The following is a 17,083-nucleotide window of genomic DNA, read 5'->3' as shown; positions in this document are numbered from 1 at the left end:
ATTGTTTAATGGAGCTTTGTTTTATGTAGAACAAAGGGCTAATTTTCTAGGAAAAATTATTTTGAAGAATATGTCACATGTCGATCATGCAGCTGAGCGATTTCACAAATGTGGAGAATTTGAGTGTGAGGTTGTGCATGTCAGCCATTCCTGGAATGAGGTTTGTTTTAGTACTGAGAGTAGTGAGGAGGGTTTTATTCTCCTTTAAGTTAATTTTGCGGTGGGCCCTGGATGTTTTCACTCAGGTGGAGGCCAGGCAATGTTGAAGTTGGATTGTGGAGAATTTAATATATTTTTGTGCGTCATGAATCTTACTGCTGGTGAGGAGGCAGGAACAAGCAAGAAGGATTGTAAGAGCTTCAGATTTTGAGGAGATGTTTGAGTGGCTCTCAATAGAGTGATTTTGTGATGGTAGATGGGAGGATCATGTTATCACTGTAAGTGGTGACTGTGAGGGAAGCAACAAATTTGATAAGGTCTGTGACTAACAACTTCTTGAAGGTGGCCCATTTGGGTTTGTGGCAATGGGGGCTTTGTTTAGTCATTGGGGCCCTCCACAGTCACTGCTAGTCACTAGGATATGGACACATCCCTTCTGGTTATGTTGCAAGGGAGAACTTGCATGATCTTGCACTGACACATAGACAAGTTGGTGTCACATGGAGGTGGTTGCAGAACGCCTGTAGTACAGTGTCATTGACTCTCATGCAAGTTACAATACTGTTGATCAATAATTAATGGTCTGCTTGGTTTTGATCCCTGTTTGCCTTAAGTTGTCACTTGGGTCAAATCGGACTTGGACCAAGTGGAAGTTGCATATTGAGATGTTCAGATGTCTGGGGGATATTTTGCAGCAACAGTTTTGATTTACACAACCCTGATAGGGTGGAGTGACCATGTTCCACTTAAAAACATTCTATGGAGTGATTATAAAAGAGGAAAGAGACCTTGGCAAGAGGGAGAGATAATGACATGAACGGGTAGAGAGAAGGACACAGTACTACAGAGCTAGGAGAGGAGGAGCAGACAGGCATTGAACTGGGAGGGGGGAACAGAAGTATAAGTTATAGGGACCAATGTAAAGCATGAGGAAAGGACATTTTTCTTGGTGAGCATAGACTCCAAATCTGCCATTGATGCTCTAACACAGGCATTACCCATAGAAACATAAAACTCAGTGTCCATTGCTGCCCTCATCTCACCTCTTCATACAGGATATCCAGGGTCTCCTGGAGGTGTTTAATGTACCAGTCCACTGACAACGACTCCTGGATAAAGCAAGAACAAATGTGGTCAACAGGTACCCGATTAATCTTAAGCACATCAACAATACCACCAGTAGAACTGAGTGAAGTTCATATTTTTTGTGCTGTGTAATTTATTTTAAATATACCAAATGTACCTACAACAGTATTAGTATGCTGGTATTTTTACTCATACCTTTAAAAAATGTACATATTTAGTGAGGTTTCTAAAGTTCCCAAAGAAAAGTCTCACACCTTTGTCAATGATGTGTTAATTTCATATTTACAAAATTTACTGTGTTTTAGGGATGGATACTCTGGATTCCTTTAGATTCCTCTAGACCCTCTTTATTCCAATTTCACTGTAAATTACGATCAACACTAATGTAAATTTGATTAAGAAAAGCAGGAAAAGAACGAAAACATACATGTTGGTGGAGTGCATGTTAATATTGGAAAATACAATATCAATGCACGTCATGATATATGTACGTTTGATAACGAACTTGCATCACCATTGTTGATTCCACTCAATATGACCTCCCCCTGAACCCCGAGTCAGAAGTACGTGGTCAGGCAGGCCCTGTGACCTAGGCCTAAAGGAACTGATGGACAGTTTACAGGTGAGGTGACACGTAACCCTTAGACAAAAGCGCAAACAGGAAAACCTGATCGATCCCACGGATAGGCAGCAACACCACAATGGTTTTAGGAGATTGGCCCCAATAAAACACTTTTGGCCGGATGGGCACACGCTCCCAAAACACCATAAAATCAGATGCCACATTAAGCTAGGAACATTCAGCCAATCAGAACACAGCATGCCCACTACACACAATGATCACGCACTCCCCATGCCAGACATCTGGACACATACTCACTGGCCTCACATTGTGTCCACACAAGGTTGAGACCCACCTGCGCTTCTTATCAAATTACCAGATTTACGACCCCGTAACTAGGCTCAGATTTCTGTCACCAAAGGAATGTACAAATCACTTTATGATGCTTCATCTAATGCATGAAATGACGGCCAAAACCAATGTGCTTTGAGACAGTTCCAGGCCACTGCGTTTAATGAAATCAACTGTTCCTGTTTTGCCAAACACCTCTTGTCTTTCATTTTTTCAAGGTAAAGCCACATTCGAGCAACATCCATTCACTTCACAACCAAACAAGTGGTCTAGGAAGTATTTCACAATGCTTTATAGCATTATTGAAAAAATTGTGCCTAGAGCATGTACAAGGACAATGGGTTGTCAGGGCAACAGGAAGTGGCTATAAAAAACAACAGGGGCTGGAGATGAGACTCCACACTGATGCCAACTGACGGATGAAACTACTACTGCACAGTTTGTTGTAGATCACATAGGGTCCAACAGTAGCAAGAACAAGCGTACGAGATTTCAATGTAATCTAATACAAACAGCAACACATTTGTCAAGAGTCTTGGTCTCTGGACCTTGACTCACACAGCATCAAGGCAACAGGATAAGGGTGAAAAGTGGGATACTGCTCTTAGAGTTCACATGACGAGCACAGATGTATGCAGAGGCTCATCGATGGCGCCCTCACTGCCACCGAGGCATGTCTTTCCCTTTGCAGTGTGTAACGTTTTGAAAGTGGCTGCAATGATAGTAAATGACGCACAAAATAGCCCACACCTACCCCTCTAGAGCCATATTTAACATCATGAAGAATGTATTTCATCTCTGCGTGCTACTGTAGTGATATCAACAACTCACTTCACACAGCTAAAGGCACAGTCACGTTCGTTTCCTGTGGCAAAAAGAGTGAGTATTGTAAGACCTGAAAGAGCCTGAGGCAAAAGAGTAAATTGATGATTTTAATTTGCCACTAAGTGAAATTAAAAACAGCGATCTATCCCCTTGTGCTATCAATACTCAGTTTCGGAAATACTTTACTGGCAGGGGTCCATCAATCATTATTAGCCCCCCTCAAGGTTTTTCTACTCTTAGCCTTCAGATTAGTCTCTGCAAATAGATTCCTCCACTATTCCAGATCTGCATCAACAGCCCCATACGGCCAGAATCATATTCAAGATCTGCTGCCTTGCCCACAAGGCCATCCACGAAAGACCCCCACCATACCGTGTGCTTGTAGTGTTCACTCACACTAACTAACACTGCAGAGCCCATCAAAACATCCTTTATCAAGGTGACTCATTGGGATTTAAACCCATGTATGAACATGAAAGTCTCTAACTGATGTGGGCAGACCCTCGTCATACCCCAAGTCTATCAGTTTTGCCAGAATTTATTCCGATTTAGGGTGTTAAATGCCACTGACAATCTGTTCAACAGCAAAATAACTTGGACACAGTCACTTGGACAAGAACTACTATTGCCATGAAGTTATCTGTATCCCCCACTCTGCCTACACCCAGATTGTTCTGATGGCAGCAAATTCCACTCCTCTATTGTGTATTTCAGAGGATAGACCACTAGGCCAGCAGATCATTTGCCCTCACCATCCATGAGGGGGATCAAGTGGTATTTACATGGTTCTGACCTTGTACCTTTTTTTTGTGAACTAAGACCAATGTATTGCCTCACCATATATCTGGGATTTGCGGGGATGCCAAAATGCACATAAATTGAGGTAAGAATCTCATAGCCCTGAAACTCGTTTTTATTTTGAAAATGTCGGTCGGAATAGCGTGCAGCACTCGGGCAGAAGAAGATTCAGTGGCCCTAAGCAGTCTCTACATTTTCATATCAGTTACAGCAGGTCCAGCACAGCATAAGCCCTGTTCAGATAGCATCTCCTGGAAAGTTAGTCACCTGTATGAAATAAGTGTGCAAGACGGGCAGGGCAGTACTTCTCAGATATTATCGAGTATGGCTCACTTGTCCACCGCTGTCTACACCTCAACCAACCATGCAGCAAAACTGTTTTGAATCCCCAATCCTTATACACTGGATCATTTATTTCTGTTCTATTTGTTTATATCGCTCCTTATTTTGCAACTTGATGGTCATATGAGTCGTCTTTGGAAGAAATTCAAGGACTATAAGCGTGGCACTATCCATTGGATGGATCTACAATCACTTCGGCTGAATTCTTCTAAAACCAAAGTTTTCGTTTTTCTGCAATTTTATTTTTAACAGTAACAAAGCGAGATGAGCCCTACTCCATCCACCGCTGTATCGGGGCACAGACAAATAGTTATTGTCGATTCTGCTCATTTTTTGATGAGCACATCAGGAAACATACTTCTATTTACTTCATACTCATGAAGACCCTTAGGAAGGTTCTTCCCTTTCTGCAACTTAGCTCACTGTGCTCTATCGCACATCCTTATTGGATTAAACTACGGCAACTCTTCATACATGGGCTTTCCTCGGTTTGTTAGATAATTCAGAAGTTAGCTGCCCGATTGATTCTGGGCTTGAATAATGGCTCTGGAATTTGAAATGACCTTCAAGATCCTCATTGAATGACCTTCAAGATCTTCATTGAACGACCTCCAGGATCTTCAGTGGCTCCCTATTATACAGCATTGCTTATTCAAATCTCAGTGTCTCTGCTACAACACCATACATCACGCCCAGTCTTATCTTCAAAACCTGTTCTCTCCCTATCGGCCGAAGTGACTTGCATGCTCTCAATTGGGTTCTCTTCTCTGTGATCCAAAAATTCACCATATCCAACTGGGTGGCCGTGCTCTACCTTGAATGACAATTCAATCTTGGACCTCTCGATTTCCCGCTGTATGATCTGTGCTGTCATTGTCAGTACTCAGCATCCTGCTCAACACCCATCTGTTCTCACAGATCTAGGTTTTTTTTTTCCAACCTTAGCACTAGGACACCCAGTTCCATGGTAATTGTGGGCCCCAGAAATTGGCAAATAATCATTTGACCAATCAATCTCAGGCAAGTATCACAGCATGCCTTTGGGCTGCAAGTTAGATGCATCTGGCTGTCTCACTGTCCAACACTGTGGTGTTCTATCAACATTTAATTTTAGGATGAAATGGTTTTCTCTGAGTCTCAAACCTCACCCTGTTGGCTCACACTGTAGTCTGTCTTTATCATTCTTTACAAATTGGAATTCTAGAATCAAATAGTTTTGTCTAAGTTTCAGGATGTCACTTACAGTGTGTTATCTCATACCACAGACACATCTTGTTTATCTCTTTCGAAAGGTGGCAATTATATTTTTATTCAAATTCAAGCTTTTTGATAAAGCTGATATTGTTGCCAAAAAAAGAGCATGCTGAGGATGAACACCAGGACTACTTTGCTTTGCTATACAAGTATTAATTCTCTGTAATAATAACTAGCACATATTTTGGTATTTCATTGACAAAGAAATTAAACAATTCCAATGCCTATATCTAACAGTCCCACTATCTGATTTTTGGGCAAATCACTTCATTCTTCTATGCCTGTACTTCTATATATGTGTAATTAAATTCTCTGATGCACAAAGAAGGGTGTGCGAAATTTACGCAATTTGCTTTTGTGTAAGTACGCGATTTTCATAAAATTATGGGAAACTATGCAAATCTGTATTTGCACACTATATGTTGGTGAGAAGTGCGCCCTCTCATCAGTTTTTGGCAAGAGGATGCATTTAAACAAAGCATCACAAAGTACAGCAGCTTGCTCAAATTCCTAGATTTACACAAATTACACAGGTGTAATTCAAATTTCAACCACGCTTAGTAAATAAGCCTTGTTCAGTGTATTATCTCAATAACATGACCCTACGCCTCACCAATGTATCCTTGTTTCTGTCATGCAATGCTATGTACATCACTTTACTATAAAGATGTTTTTGAGACAATACAAATGTTTCTATAAAGCACTCTCTTATGGCTGGGTCCATGGTATATCAGGTACCTGAACAACTATCATTGAGAGAGTATGTCACAAGATAAGAAGCGAGGCAGGATGTATCTGCTCCAGGGAATTTCATCTCCTTTAGTCAAAAGTGCCTCCGCCTCCCTGGGCGCCGCCCTCCCCATTATGGAGGCGTCTTGGAGCCTGGTAGGCTGGAAACAATCTTGTTATATGCTATTCCCCACCTCAGGTATTAACACCCCAAGTAATTGCTAGTAATTCATGGTTTGTTTATCGTGCCTTTTGCAGTATTTATTTGCTTATGATATGTTATGTTTAGCTGTTAGCATGAACGTCAATTCACCAAAATGCCAGGGATAGCGGAAGTGAATTCACACCCCCTTTGACCTTCAATTTCATTCACACACACACACATGCTTACACATACACACATATTCACACACACTTACAAACATTCTCGTATGTAAACACACTCACCTGCAAGCTCGCACACAACATACATTTCAAAGCATTTTTTTAACTTACCGCAATTGCCAGGGAGTATCATACTCCAGCTAATTGTACTCCACTTTTTTATTACACTAATAGTGAATAATGTTTAGTTAATCACTATTAGTGTGATAAAAAAAGAGAAAATTATGCAAGTTGAGCCCCAACCGACAACGAAAAATAACGTACCGCCCATGTGGTCCTGGCACTGATTTTGTCCCCTTTTAAGTCAGGGGTCACAAAGGTAGTGCCAGGTGTCGCAAGGGGCAAGCTCGGGGTGGCAGCTGCTACCTCTTACGACCCCTAAACGACGTCCATAACTGTTAGTTCAAAATGTGACTCATTGCTGAATATTACCTGAAAATCCCAACACACAACAGAGCAGTTACTGATAGACATGGAGTTCGGATTACCAAAATCACAATGGTGGGTTCATGACATCATACACCCATGGACCCACTATGGAATCACAGGGTTGACCTCTCCTCCTACTCTTAGCCCATGAACTGCCTCCTCTTTGCTGCTGAGGGATAAGTAGTGGAAGTGCCAGAAAGTAAGCATGGATTTCGGAGCGCCTGCCAACTTCTGGGACCTGCGACCACTTCCACGACTCCTGAGGTCCACTTGGCGCCCTTTATTGCCGCCCATTCAGCATGAACGCCCAATCGAGAATGCATCCTTCTTGGTATAAGTACTTACCCTATCCAGGCAGTACTGGCACAGGTCATTCCCTCCAATGAAGAGAGTGATCAGTTTCCAGTCCTGCTGAAAGTTGATTTCCTGAGAGAAGAAAAAAAGAAATTAGCTGATCATGTCGCTGAGAAAGATGCCATTGCAAATCACTTTCAGAGAAAGAGAACTGAAGACTCTTTATTCGCCTAATTAAAAATTATAATCATTGGAACAACCTAACATTAGCATGGCTGCCTGAGCACACTGAGAAGGGAGAGAGTTGGGTCAGTCAGATGACAGTAATTACTGCAGTCAAGGTTTCTTCACTGTCTTGTGGAATTTAATGCTCAGCATCTACTTATTGTGTAGGAAGACATATAACAGCGAGTAGTTCATGTTTTAACCAAGACTACAAATATAGAACTTCAGTGATGATTCCAAGTCTTTAAGAGCAGCAGAAGAATAGGGCATACAGGTATTCCACCATCATATCGTCTCCAGAATATAGTGTTATCACAATACTATGGTAAAATACAGCGGACCGAAATATCGACACAATAAGCATGTATAGGCAAGCATAGGTTTGCTTCACTAAACTCCATCTATGAAGCTTGATGATATTTATCTTCAAGATACATAGGTGTAGAGTTAAGAATATGTTATGTTGGATCACTGAAAGAATATCGACTGAAAGAATATCGACCATCAAAAATATCGTTGAGAAAATATCGACAGTCAAAATATCGAGTTTCTATCTACAAACAGGTAAGTACAAAAATATCGAGTTAAAAATATCGTTTACAAAAATATAGTTGTAAAAAATATCGTATTTACTAAAAACAGTGTTAAATTAAATTAATATTAATAATTAATTACTAAAATATACTTAAAATTACTTAAATTAACTTATAATAATTAAATAATTAATGAAAGTTAAATAAATATTTTTTTATTTCATATTTATTAAACATATATATATAGTAATAAAATATAATAAAATAATACCCAAAAACTGAAAACTGACCCTGAACCCTAAAAATACCCCTTTACCCAAAAACTGAAAACTGACCCTGAACCCTAAAAATACCCCTTTACCCTAAACTGAAAACTGACCCTGAACCCTAAAAATACCCCTTTACCCAAAAACTGAAAACTGACCCTGAACCCTAAAAATACCCCTTTACCCTAAACTGAAAACTGACCCTGAACCCTAAAAATACCCCTTTACCCAAAAACTGAAAACTGACCCTGAACCCTAAAAATACCCCTTTACCCAAAAACTGAAAACTGACCCTGAACCCTAAAAATACCCCTTTGCCCAAAAACTGAAAACTGACCCTGAACCCTAAAAATACCCCTTTACCCAAAAACCCAAAACTGACCCTGAACCCTAAAAATACCCCTTTACCCAAAAACCCAAAACTAACCCTGAACCCTAAAAATACCCCTTTACCCAAAAACCCAAAACTGACCCTGAACCCTAAAAATAAAAACGATATTACTTCACTTACCTTAAAAACGATATTACTTCACTTACCTTAAAAACGATATTTTGGCTGTCGATATTCTGTCCTGTAGATATTTTCTCCAAACGATATTTTGGAGTCGATATTATGTCCAAACGATATTTTGGAGTCGATATTATGTCTGTGTACCGTTATGTTATGTGTATTTGTAAAGAGCCTTATCAGCGGCGAGGGTATCCTGGCACTCAGCAGGTGTGTGTGCCTACCCCTACCTATGGTAGGTTGGTTAATTGAAAAGCCGGGTCTTCAGATTCTTGCAGAATTCAAGAACAGAGGAGGCGGATCTGATTGGGAGTGGGAGACGCACATGCACTTACTTTCTGGATTGTTTGACTACAGTATTTTGGTCGCACAATATTTCTGTTCTCAATATTTCGATAAACAACCAATGTACATGATTACAAGTAGATACTTTCAAATTACAGATAAGGAACAAGCGAGGGGTTCCTAGTGACATTAAATTGATAACAAGAGCAGAGCAAGAGTTGTCTACAATATCACTTGGAATCTCCAAGTCGGAAAGCTACAAGCTATTGACCGATGTCCATCTAGAATTTGATGTTGCTTATGGTGGTCCCCTAAATCGACTCCCCATGAAAAGCAGATTCAATCGACTAGCTGCACCGGTGTAAACGAGCCATGAGTGACCCTTGCAGAACAGGCCTCTCCCTAAGGGTCTGTACCTATGGATGGAAACCATAGACAACAGATACTTTACACTGCTCCTAAAGTGCTGAGAAGACCAAGAAAGTGTGTGAGCAGCCTGCTTCCCCTTGGCTTATCATAGTTTGTTTTCAGGGTGTCGTGTCACACAGGCCCTTGGAATTTAGGGATTTCGCTCTGGGAATGAAAGGAGAATCTGTCAATACACTGAAACATTTTCCTTGTAGGTAAAAAACACTGAAGAAAAATGTCTGAATGTGTTTTCTCTGTGGTGAAATCTTAAGTAGTATTCAGAGGTAGGGTGGTCACCTCACTCCATATCATCTTGGGCACTGTTTCCAGTCCTGGACTTTCATATGAGAACCTAATGAATTCTGGGTGTTGTAGTCATGATTTTTTTCCATGGACCTAATTAGACTAAAATACTTGGTAAAAGATAATTTGTAGTTAAATACCAAGGAGTTAAAACCATTTCCATCATGCTGTGGATTGAGGTGGAAATCTAACACAGAGGTGGGACGGTCTTAGAACCCTTTCATGTTTTCTGACTTCATATTGAAGTAGCGCCCAGATTTGTCTTTGCATTGTGGTACTTGTAGTCCTACACTTTTAAAGGGATAAACATGACTAAGATTACCAGAATGCATAGAGAAACCCTTGAATGGATGAGGTACTCCTGCACTGGATCGGGAAACATGAGACGTGACCTCCTTCATTATATACTCACAGTCACTGCTCATGCCTCATATTTTTTTATCTGCACCCTTCCTTCCACATCCCCAACTATCCTTTTGAGTCCACTCTTTAGTGCCATTGGGGCAGTGGTTGCTCTTCCAGGCCATATTTTGCAACTTAACTTGATGTTCCTCACCCAAACTCGACTGCCTGTGGTTGCCACATGACTCCATGTCACTGAGACATTGAGATATGATATTTCAAGTCCTGGGCTTTTATTTATAAAACTAGTGCATTCTGGTGGTTGTAGTCTTTGTTTAGCTTCAATAGCCCTGAAAGGACTTGGGGGTATATTAACAAGGTCAGGCGATAATTATCACTAAGAGCACTTAGCGCTAGGGTAATTATCGCCGTCCAACTCTGAATTTTATCACGGAGATAGCGTGCTATCAGCAACGCTTATCTACAAAGTGATAAAATTCAGAGCGCAAGCTGCCAATTGTGAGATTATCGCTGGAAATACAGTGATAATCCCACAAGGTTTGGCGATAGCTTGCTGATAGGGATAGACATTCTTAGCCATGATATCCACCTTACATAGGATACCATGGCTAAGTCAGAAAAATATCAGACGTAAAAAAGCAGCATTATCCGCGATTAGTGCTGTTTTTTTTATCGCTAACAGGGTTAGCGATATCCTTGATAATAGGAGAAATGTCGCTTAGCGACATTTCTCCTATTATTTTACTCTGGAACGCCCCCCTTTGCATCTCATTAGAGATGCAAGGGGAAGCGTAGAGTAAAAGGGAGCTAACATGAGAGTTTGCGTGTTAGCACCCTGTTGCTGAAAGGACGCTAGTTTTATCTCTGCTTTTTTGGCGTTTAAAGCCAAAAAAGCAGAGATAAAGCCCTTGTTAATATGCCCCTAATGTACTTGGAAACTATTAATCATCAAAGGCGCTATCCCAGGACCGGCTCTGGGTACACAGTGACATTGAACCCTACTATTCACATTCATTGTAGTAACTAAGTACTTCGGTGAGAAACATTCAAGGGAAATGTCTAGAACAAAACATGCAGATTAAAAAGTTCTCATAAACACATACCTGCCACAGAGTCAGTGATCTGATACAGAATATGCTATAAACATAACTCACGCATAAAACAATAAAAAACAGCCACAGGCGTACAGCAACTACCTTTATGTAACTTGCCTTTTAACTATTAATGGTCCACATCACCTGTACGCCGTGCACGTAGCACCTAGTCACCAGTATGTGCAGGTGTACTGAGAGTGCCCCAACCAACAGCAAAAGGAAGAAGGGAAAAATATGTTTTATATAGCGCCTAATACTACAGTTTTCCATTTCCAAGGGACGTAAATAAAAGAGGGTGCGGTTACCTAATTGTACAGTAATCAACCTATTGATCCTGGTAAGGGGAAAGATTGGACTGGCCCTGCCATTCCTTGTTGTGACACGCAAGTCACACAAAGAAATCACGATGCACTTACAACGCCATGTTGCCTGAATATGAACTGGCGCCCACAGAGGCATCCCTGGTCTGGTACTGTTTATAGGAGGTGCGGGTTAATAAGTGTTCAGTCAGTTGCCAAGCACCTAGATGCCATGTATGACATCAGTACCTTGCATGCTAGGATTCATGAGCCCGTGCCAACAAGCTTACATGTAAAACTACAAGTCCCAGAATGCAACTTGATCTTGGTTAAAAAGCCAGGACTGGCTGAAAGTGCAGCTCTCTGCTCAGGGCAGCAGTTATGTAGTTCTAGTTTCGCCCCTTGGAGGGATGTGCATTATTTGTGTTGACCTAGACATCAGCATGTCCATGTCTTGAGTTGCAGTGTACAAAAGCTATGTGTGGAATGTGCTCTGAGGGTACTCCAGACCACATCTCACATATTCCTATACAATTCAATGCCTCCGTCTGGTTCATCACGTCCAAGAACGCAGACACGCTGCAACTAAGGTCTCACGTTTCCCAGTTCCATGGGAGAGCAGCTCGTCCAGACCAGATTGTTTTACTCTGCATTTTTGGAATTGTAATTCTGTTTAACCCATTACAAGTCCCAGCATGCAAAGTAAATCAAGGTCTGGAATACAGAGAAATCCGTATGTAAGTAATAGTTTATTGTTTGATTAATAAAAAATATTTACAATATTATGTACACCGAATTTTTTTTTAAAACGCTATCAAAATTGCAAGTCAAATAGAAACGGTGCTGCTTAAAATACACAAAAAAGTATATTGAAATATCATGTTTGTTTCATTTACGTTCAAAGCTGTCACGAATTTAATGTAACTGAGGTTGAGTTGGATATGTGAACCAAGCATACAATTAAGGCTTAGTGACAGGTGGGGATGTTCAGCATTAAGAAAATCGGGTTAAGAAGGCGTCTCCTTTCCAGTTAAAGTCAAAGCACGTTCATAATAGATGCAAGATTGATTCTGAAGGATAACAAAATAATCTACTGCAGATTAAGTTCAGATCTATTCATTGGGCGCCCACTGAAGAATTCTATCTTTGGAAGGGAACATCCCAAATCAATGCTGCAGCAGCTTTAGTTTAATTCTTACTACAAAGGTCTGCCACAGGTTTTCCTGCATGGTAACGTTTGCTGAAAGAATGTTTATCCTCATAAAAATCGTTTTTGTTGCAATTCTATTTCCAGTGTAACTTTTTTTTAAATTATGACTTGTATTCTTAAATCCAAAGTTCTTCTAATTGCAGTGATTCTAGGTAAGTTTTGAGCAAGTAATACCATGGATTTTTGGAATGTGTGCTGTTGCTAGCTATTTCAGCCCACATATGACGACTAAGTGTGTTGATGTTGGAAGTGTTCAGTTTCTGGATTAGTTTGACAAATGATAGTCATCTTGCTATCAGCTGCTTTAAACAGTTCGCACAGGCATTGAGAAGTGTTTGGCGTTGTAGTGTCTTCCTGAGCCCAGGAGCAAGCAGATGAATCATGCCACACGGAAGCTGCGGTTAAGCATTACTTTATTTGTCAGCATACAGACATGCTCTGTCAGTACACCATAACTCCCATTAAACACACCCTAACACCTCCCCGCATATTACATATTTCCTGTTCAGAGTCCGGCCAGTACCAAGAGGTTCCTAGTGTTACATCTCCCCTGTTGGTAAATAAAAAGGTAAAGACATCACTAAAATCACATTTTCTCGATGAATCGCCAAGATGCTCGCACTTGTCTGTATGCTCCGGTGACTCGAGGTGATCGAAGTTCATGCTGATTGGGCAACAGTGACATAGGCTCAGGCACTTGAACAGGACCTGCTGGAAAGTTCACCTCATGCGTGGTTTCAGGACTTGACAAGTGTTGCGGTAGGTGTTTAAAATGTGATGTGTCACCAGTGATGGATTGTCCAGGAAGTTGTGATGTCACCATATGTCCCTTGCATTGCACGACCTATAGAGAGGATCAGCGGCAAAAGGAGTGCTCTTTTTTCGTTTTCATTTCAACTTAACTCGTACCCAGTCTCCTTTGTCAAAAACTGTCTCCTGGGCATGGTGACACTAATCTGCATAAATTGTCATTTTTCTTTTCCGAGTTGCGTCGGAGTCTCGAATCTCATCAGCATTCACTGTTTGACCTGGGTTAGGCGTCTGGACTCTCACCAGTTGTGGAGTGAGGAGTTGATCGATAGATCCGGAGGGCCTGGAACATATGCTTGGTTCAGATTGATTCCCTCCATGGACGCTTGTTGAATGACCCTTTTGAGGGTGGCCATGAATCGTTCAACTACACCATTGGCTGGAGCCAGAGAGGTGTTTGAAGTTGAATTGGATAAGAAATTCTTTGAACTCTTTGCTATTAAAGGGCGGGCTATTATCAGGTTAGAGATTTCAGTGATACCCCATGTTGCAAAGATGTTATCAAGCTGTACTATGATTTGTGATAGGTTGTCAAAGATAGGTCTTCCACCAAAGGAAAACGCAAAATGTATCTATGATATCATGAGATGGTATCCATTCCCTAAAGGTCCAAAAAACACAACTACAACCCTCTCCCAGGCATGGACAGGAAGGACAGACATTGTCACTGGGTGCTGCTTTACTTTTGTTGATAAACAATGCATTCAACTCCTTCTCGACTTGCTCATCTAACCAAGAAAACCAGACTCGATCTCTTAAGGTTAATTTGCTGTCTACAAGACCATGGTGTCCTTCATGGGCCAGCTCAATGACCAGCTGTCTTAGGCTTCCGGGTATGATGATTCTCGAGCCTCACAGTATTGCACCTTCTTGGGTGACTGCTAACTCATCCTGTATATTTTGTAACTTTTGGAATTCAACATCATCGGCAAGGAGCTAGGTACTTCTCCTCCATGATTGCATGGTAATAAGTTATTTGATTATGGTCATGTCTTTATCTGCAATAGTCCCAGCAATGATTTGCCCCATGGACATAGCCACAGGCATGCTGGATCATACAATAAAGTTGATAAATGCTTCAGCTGTCTTTGAGGTTGAACTGTGATGAGGTAGTGGCACAAACGAAAAATAATCTGTTGGGTTTTGATCTTTACCAGGTTTGTGCACGATCTCATAGTCCTACTTATGCAGTCTTAACCCTCACCTCTCTAGGCAAGGGGGCATCTTAGACTTCAGGTTTTCAAAAATTGTAAGCAACACCTAGTGATCTGTGATGACGGTGAATCGTTTTCTGTAGAGGACTACATGAAACTGTTCAAAGGACCACACCACAGCCAGACTCTTCTTCTCTGACTGAGAGTAGGCACATTCTGTTTCAGACTGGTTTTAAATGGCATAAGCCACAATGTGTCTCTGAGCATTTGCGTGGCCATTGTGTTGAGCAAGGATTGCACTTAGCCCTACCGGGCTCGCATCAAGCGTTACTTCAATATGCAACTTGGGTCAAAGTACGCCATTTCAGTTGCATTCTCAATTGCATATTTAATGTATTTAAAACTCTGTTCATACAATGGAGACCACTAAAACTGTACATTTCGCTTTGTCAAGTCTCTCAGTGGGACACTCATGGTAGCAAAGTTGCAAATGTATCTTGAGCAATACCTGGCCATGCCTAGAAAGGATCGCAGCATAGTAACATTCTCGGGGGCAAGTGGATGACGGTGCTTGCACCTTGTCTGGAGTCATTCACCTATCAGAGAATATGTGGCCAAAAAAATGTGAGGGTGGTTTTGTGTAGGCCTGGGCAGAGTTTGCATAATTCTGCTATGTGGAATTCGGCCAAGTGTTGAAAAATGTCAGTTGGGCTCCGCAAGCAGTGGAGTGTTGTAAGTTGTGCTGCTTGTGCTAATTTTTAGTGCTGGGAGTTTGACACACGCTGTTAAAACAGTGCCAAAAACACCATGCACAGCGAAGAGGACGCTGCTTCTTTCTGCCGCTCAATTAGATTTTCTACTTGAGCGGCAGCTTTCTCAGCACGAGTGTCTCAAAGTGAGCGGGAGTGACCTGCCGTGACTGCCCGGTTTGGGAAATCTCACCTGGAGGTGGTCTAGCTTATAATTTATCTTGCTTGCCAACTCAACGTTGGTGTTCTGCGCGAGAGGGAAAACTCTGTTCTGCACCGCTTCGTGGAGTTTTTCGGAACCCTGCACTTTGTGTGGAGTGGGCAAAACTCCGCTAACTCTCCCGGTGGAGTGGAATTCGCAGCCCACCACTAGTTTTGTGAAACTCACACTTTGCTTCATTCAGACTGAGATGCATCAGCAAGTAACTGGCCTACTTGGGTCAGGGCTTTGTCGTGTTCTTTTTGTGTTCTCTCAAAAACCAGTATGAGCAACAGGGCGAATGTCTTCATTGATATGACGCCGTACTTTTCTTGAGTTTTCCTAGACCACAGACTAACAACGGGAATCGGCTCATGATCTCAGACTGACTACAGAGGTTATAGTTGAGGGATATCAACCCCATGTCAGCAGCGGTGGTAAAACTGAGCAAACAGGCACTCGACAAAGTCCCTTGTAGAACATGAATGGTGGCTTGCACCAATTTCTTTTTATGTTGCATTGTCGCTGTGAATGACCCTTGGCTTTGAAAGGCTCAGAAGCAGCCCATGTATACACATTTGTGCCTGACGGAGTGAGGTGAGATACAAAGGACAGACTGCAAGGTTTTTCCACTGGCATGATATTAATCGACGCACCACTGTTGATGATGAAAGATATTGGGTGATGGTCCACTTTCAATGTGATTTTAGGACAGTTTCCAAAGGAAGTTTGTAATTTTCTTTCTTGAGTTTGCAGTGAATTGTGATTTTTCTTAGAGGCAGTCAAACCCATATGCTCACGCCATCCTTTGGTAGATATCATCAGCGCACACCCATCTTCTTCGCTAGCATTCAATAGTGACATTGAAGAACCTTTGTATAATGAGTTTGACGATTTATCTTGCCTGGCATCTACTTGTTGTAGCTGATGCTGATTTTTGGTTTTAGGGGCATGGCTTAAAATGCTTCTGGAACATACTTGCGTCCATTTTTGCTTGCCACTGTGACTCACATGATTATTCTTTAGCTCGTTACACAGTTATGAAATGGTTCTCTTACCCACAACCTTCGCAAGCTTGTCCTATGGCTGAACATTTACCTTTGTGTGGAAAAGAGAAACCACATTGGAAGCATAGCTTTGTTTTCTTTGGCGACGTCAACTTATGTGTATCATTTTTATGGTTGTGCTTGCTTTTCACAGTCAATGCTGATTTATTGTGGGCTGTTCCTGCTTCCAGGCCAGCAGCTTGTTTGTCTGCTCATTCTTCTGCTCTCGGAGAACCACAAGGGTCCTATTGCGTATAACATCAATATTCTACAGTGGTAAACATAAAATATTCTTATAAAGTTTGGTGATAATCATGTTCAAAATTGGGGCAAAGAAACAGAGTGAAGCTGTCAAGTTAACAATGGTTCTAACATGCTTTTAAAAGCCCTGTAACATTCTCACGTGTAAGATACTGCC

General features: G+C 41.4%; 1 protein-coding gene across 1 annotated transcript in view; it reads right to left on the bottom strand.

Moving 5' to 3' along the window:
• Positions 1–17,083, bottom strand: part of PLB1 (phospholipase B1) — a 552,393-nt gene that overhangs the window by 38,017 nt on the left and 497,293 nt on the right. Inside the window, exons 50-51 of the mRNA XM_078647360.1 lie at positions 7,265–7,345; positions 1,203–1,268 (exon numbers count right to left, since the gene is read on the bottom strand). Of these exons, the coding sequence (XP_078503486.1) occupies positions 1,203–1,268; positions 7,265–7,345 (147 nt within the window). The remainder of the gene's footprint in view (positions 1–1,202; positions 1,269–7,264; positions 7,346–17,083) is intronic.

Source organism: Lissotriton helveticus, chromosome 6 (genome assembly GCF_964261635.1).
Source record: "Lissotriton helveticus chromosome 6, aLisHel1.1, whole genome shotgun sequence".
In the NCBI taxonomy this organism is placed as follows: Eukaryota; Metazoa; Chordata; class Amphibia; order Caudata; family Salamandridae; genus Lissotriton; species Lissotriton helveticus.
This window is presented reverse-complemented; position numbering and strand designations above follow the sequence as displayed.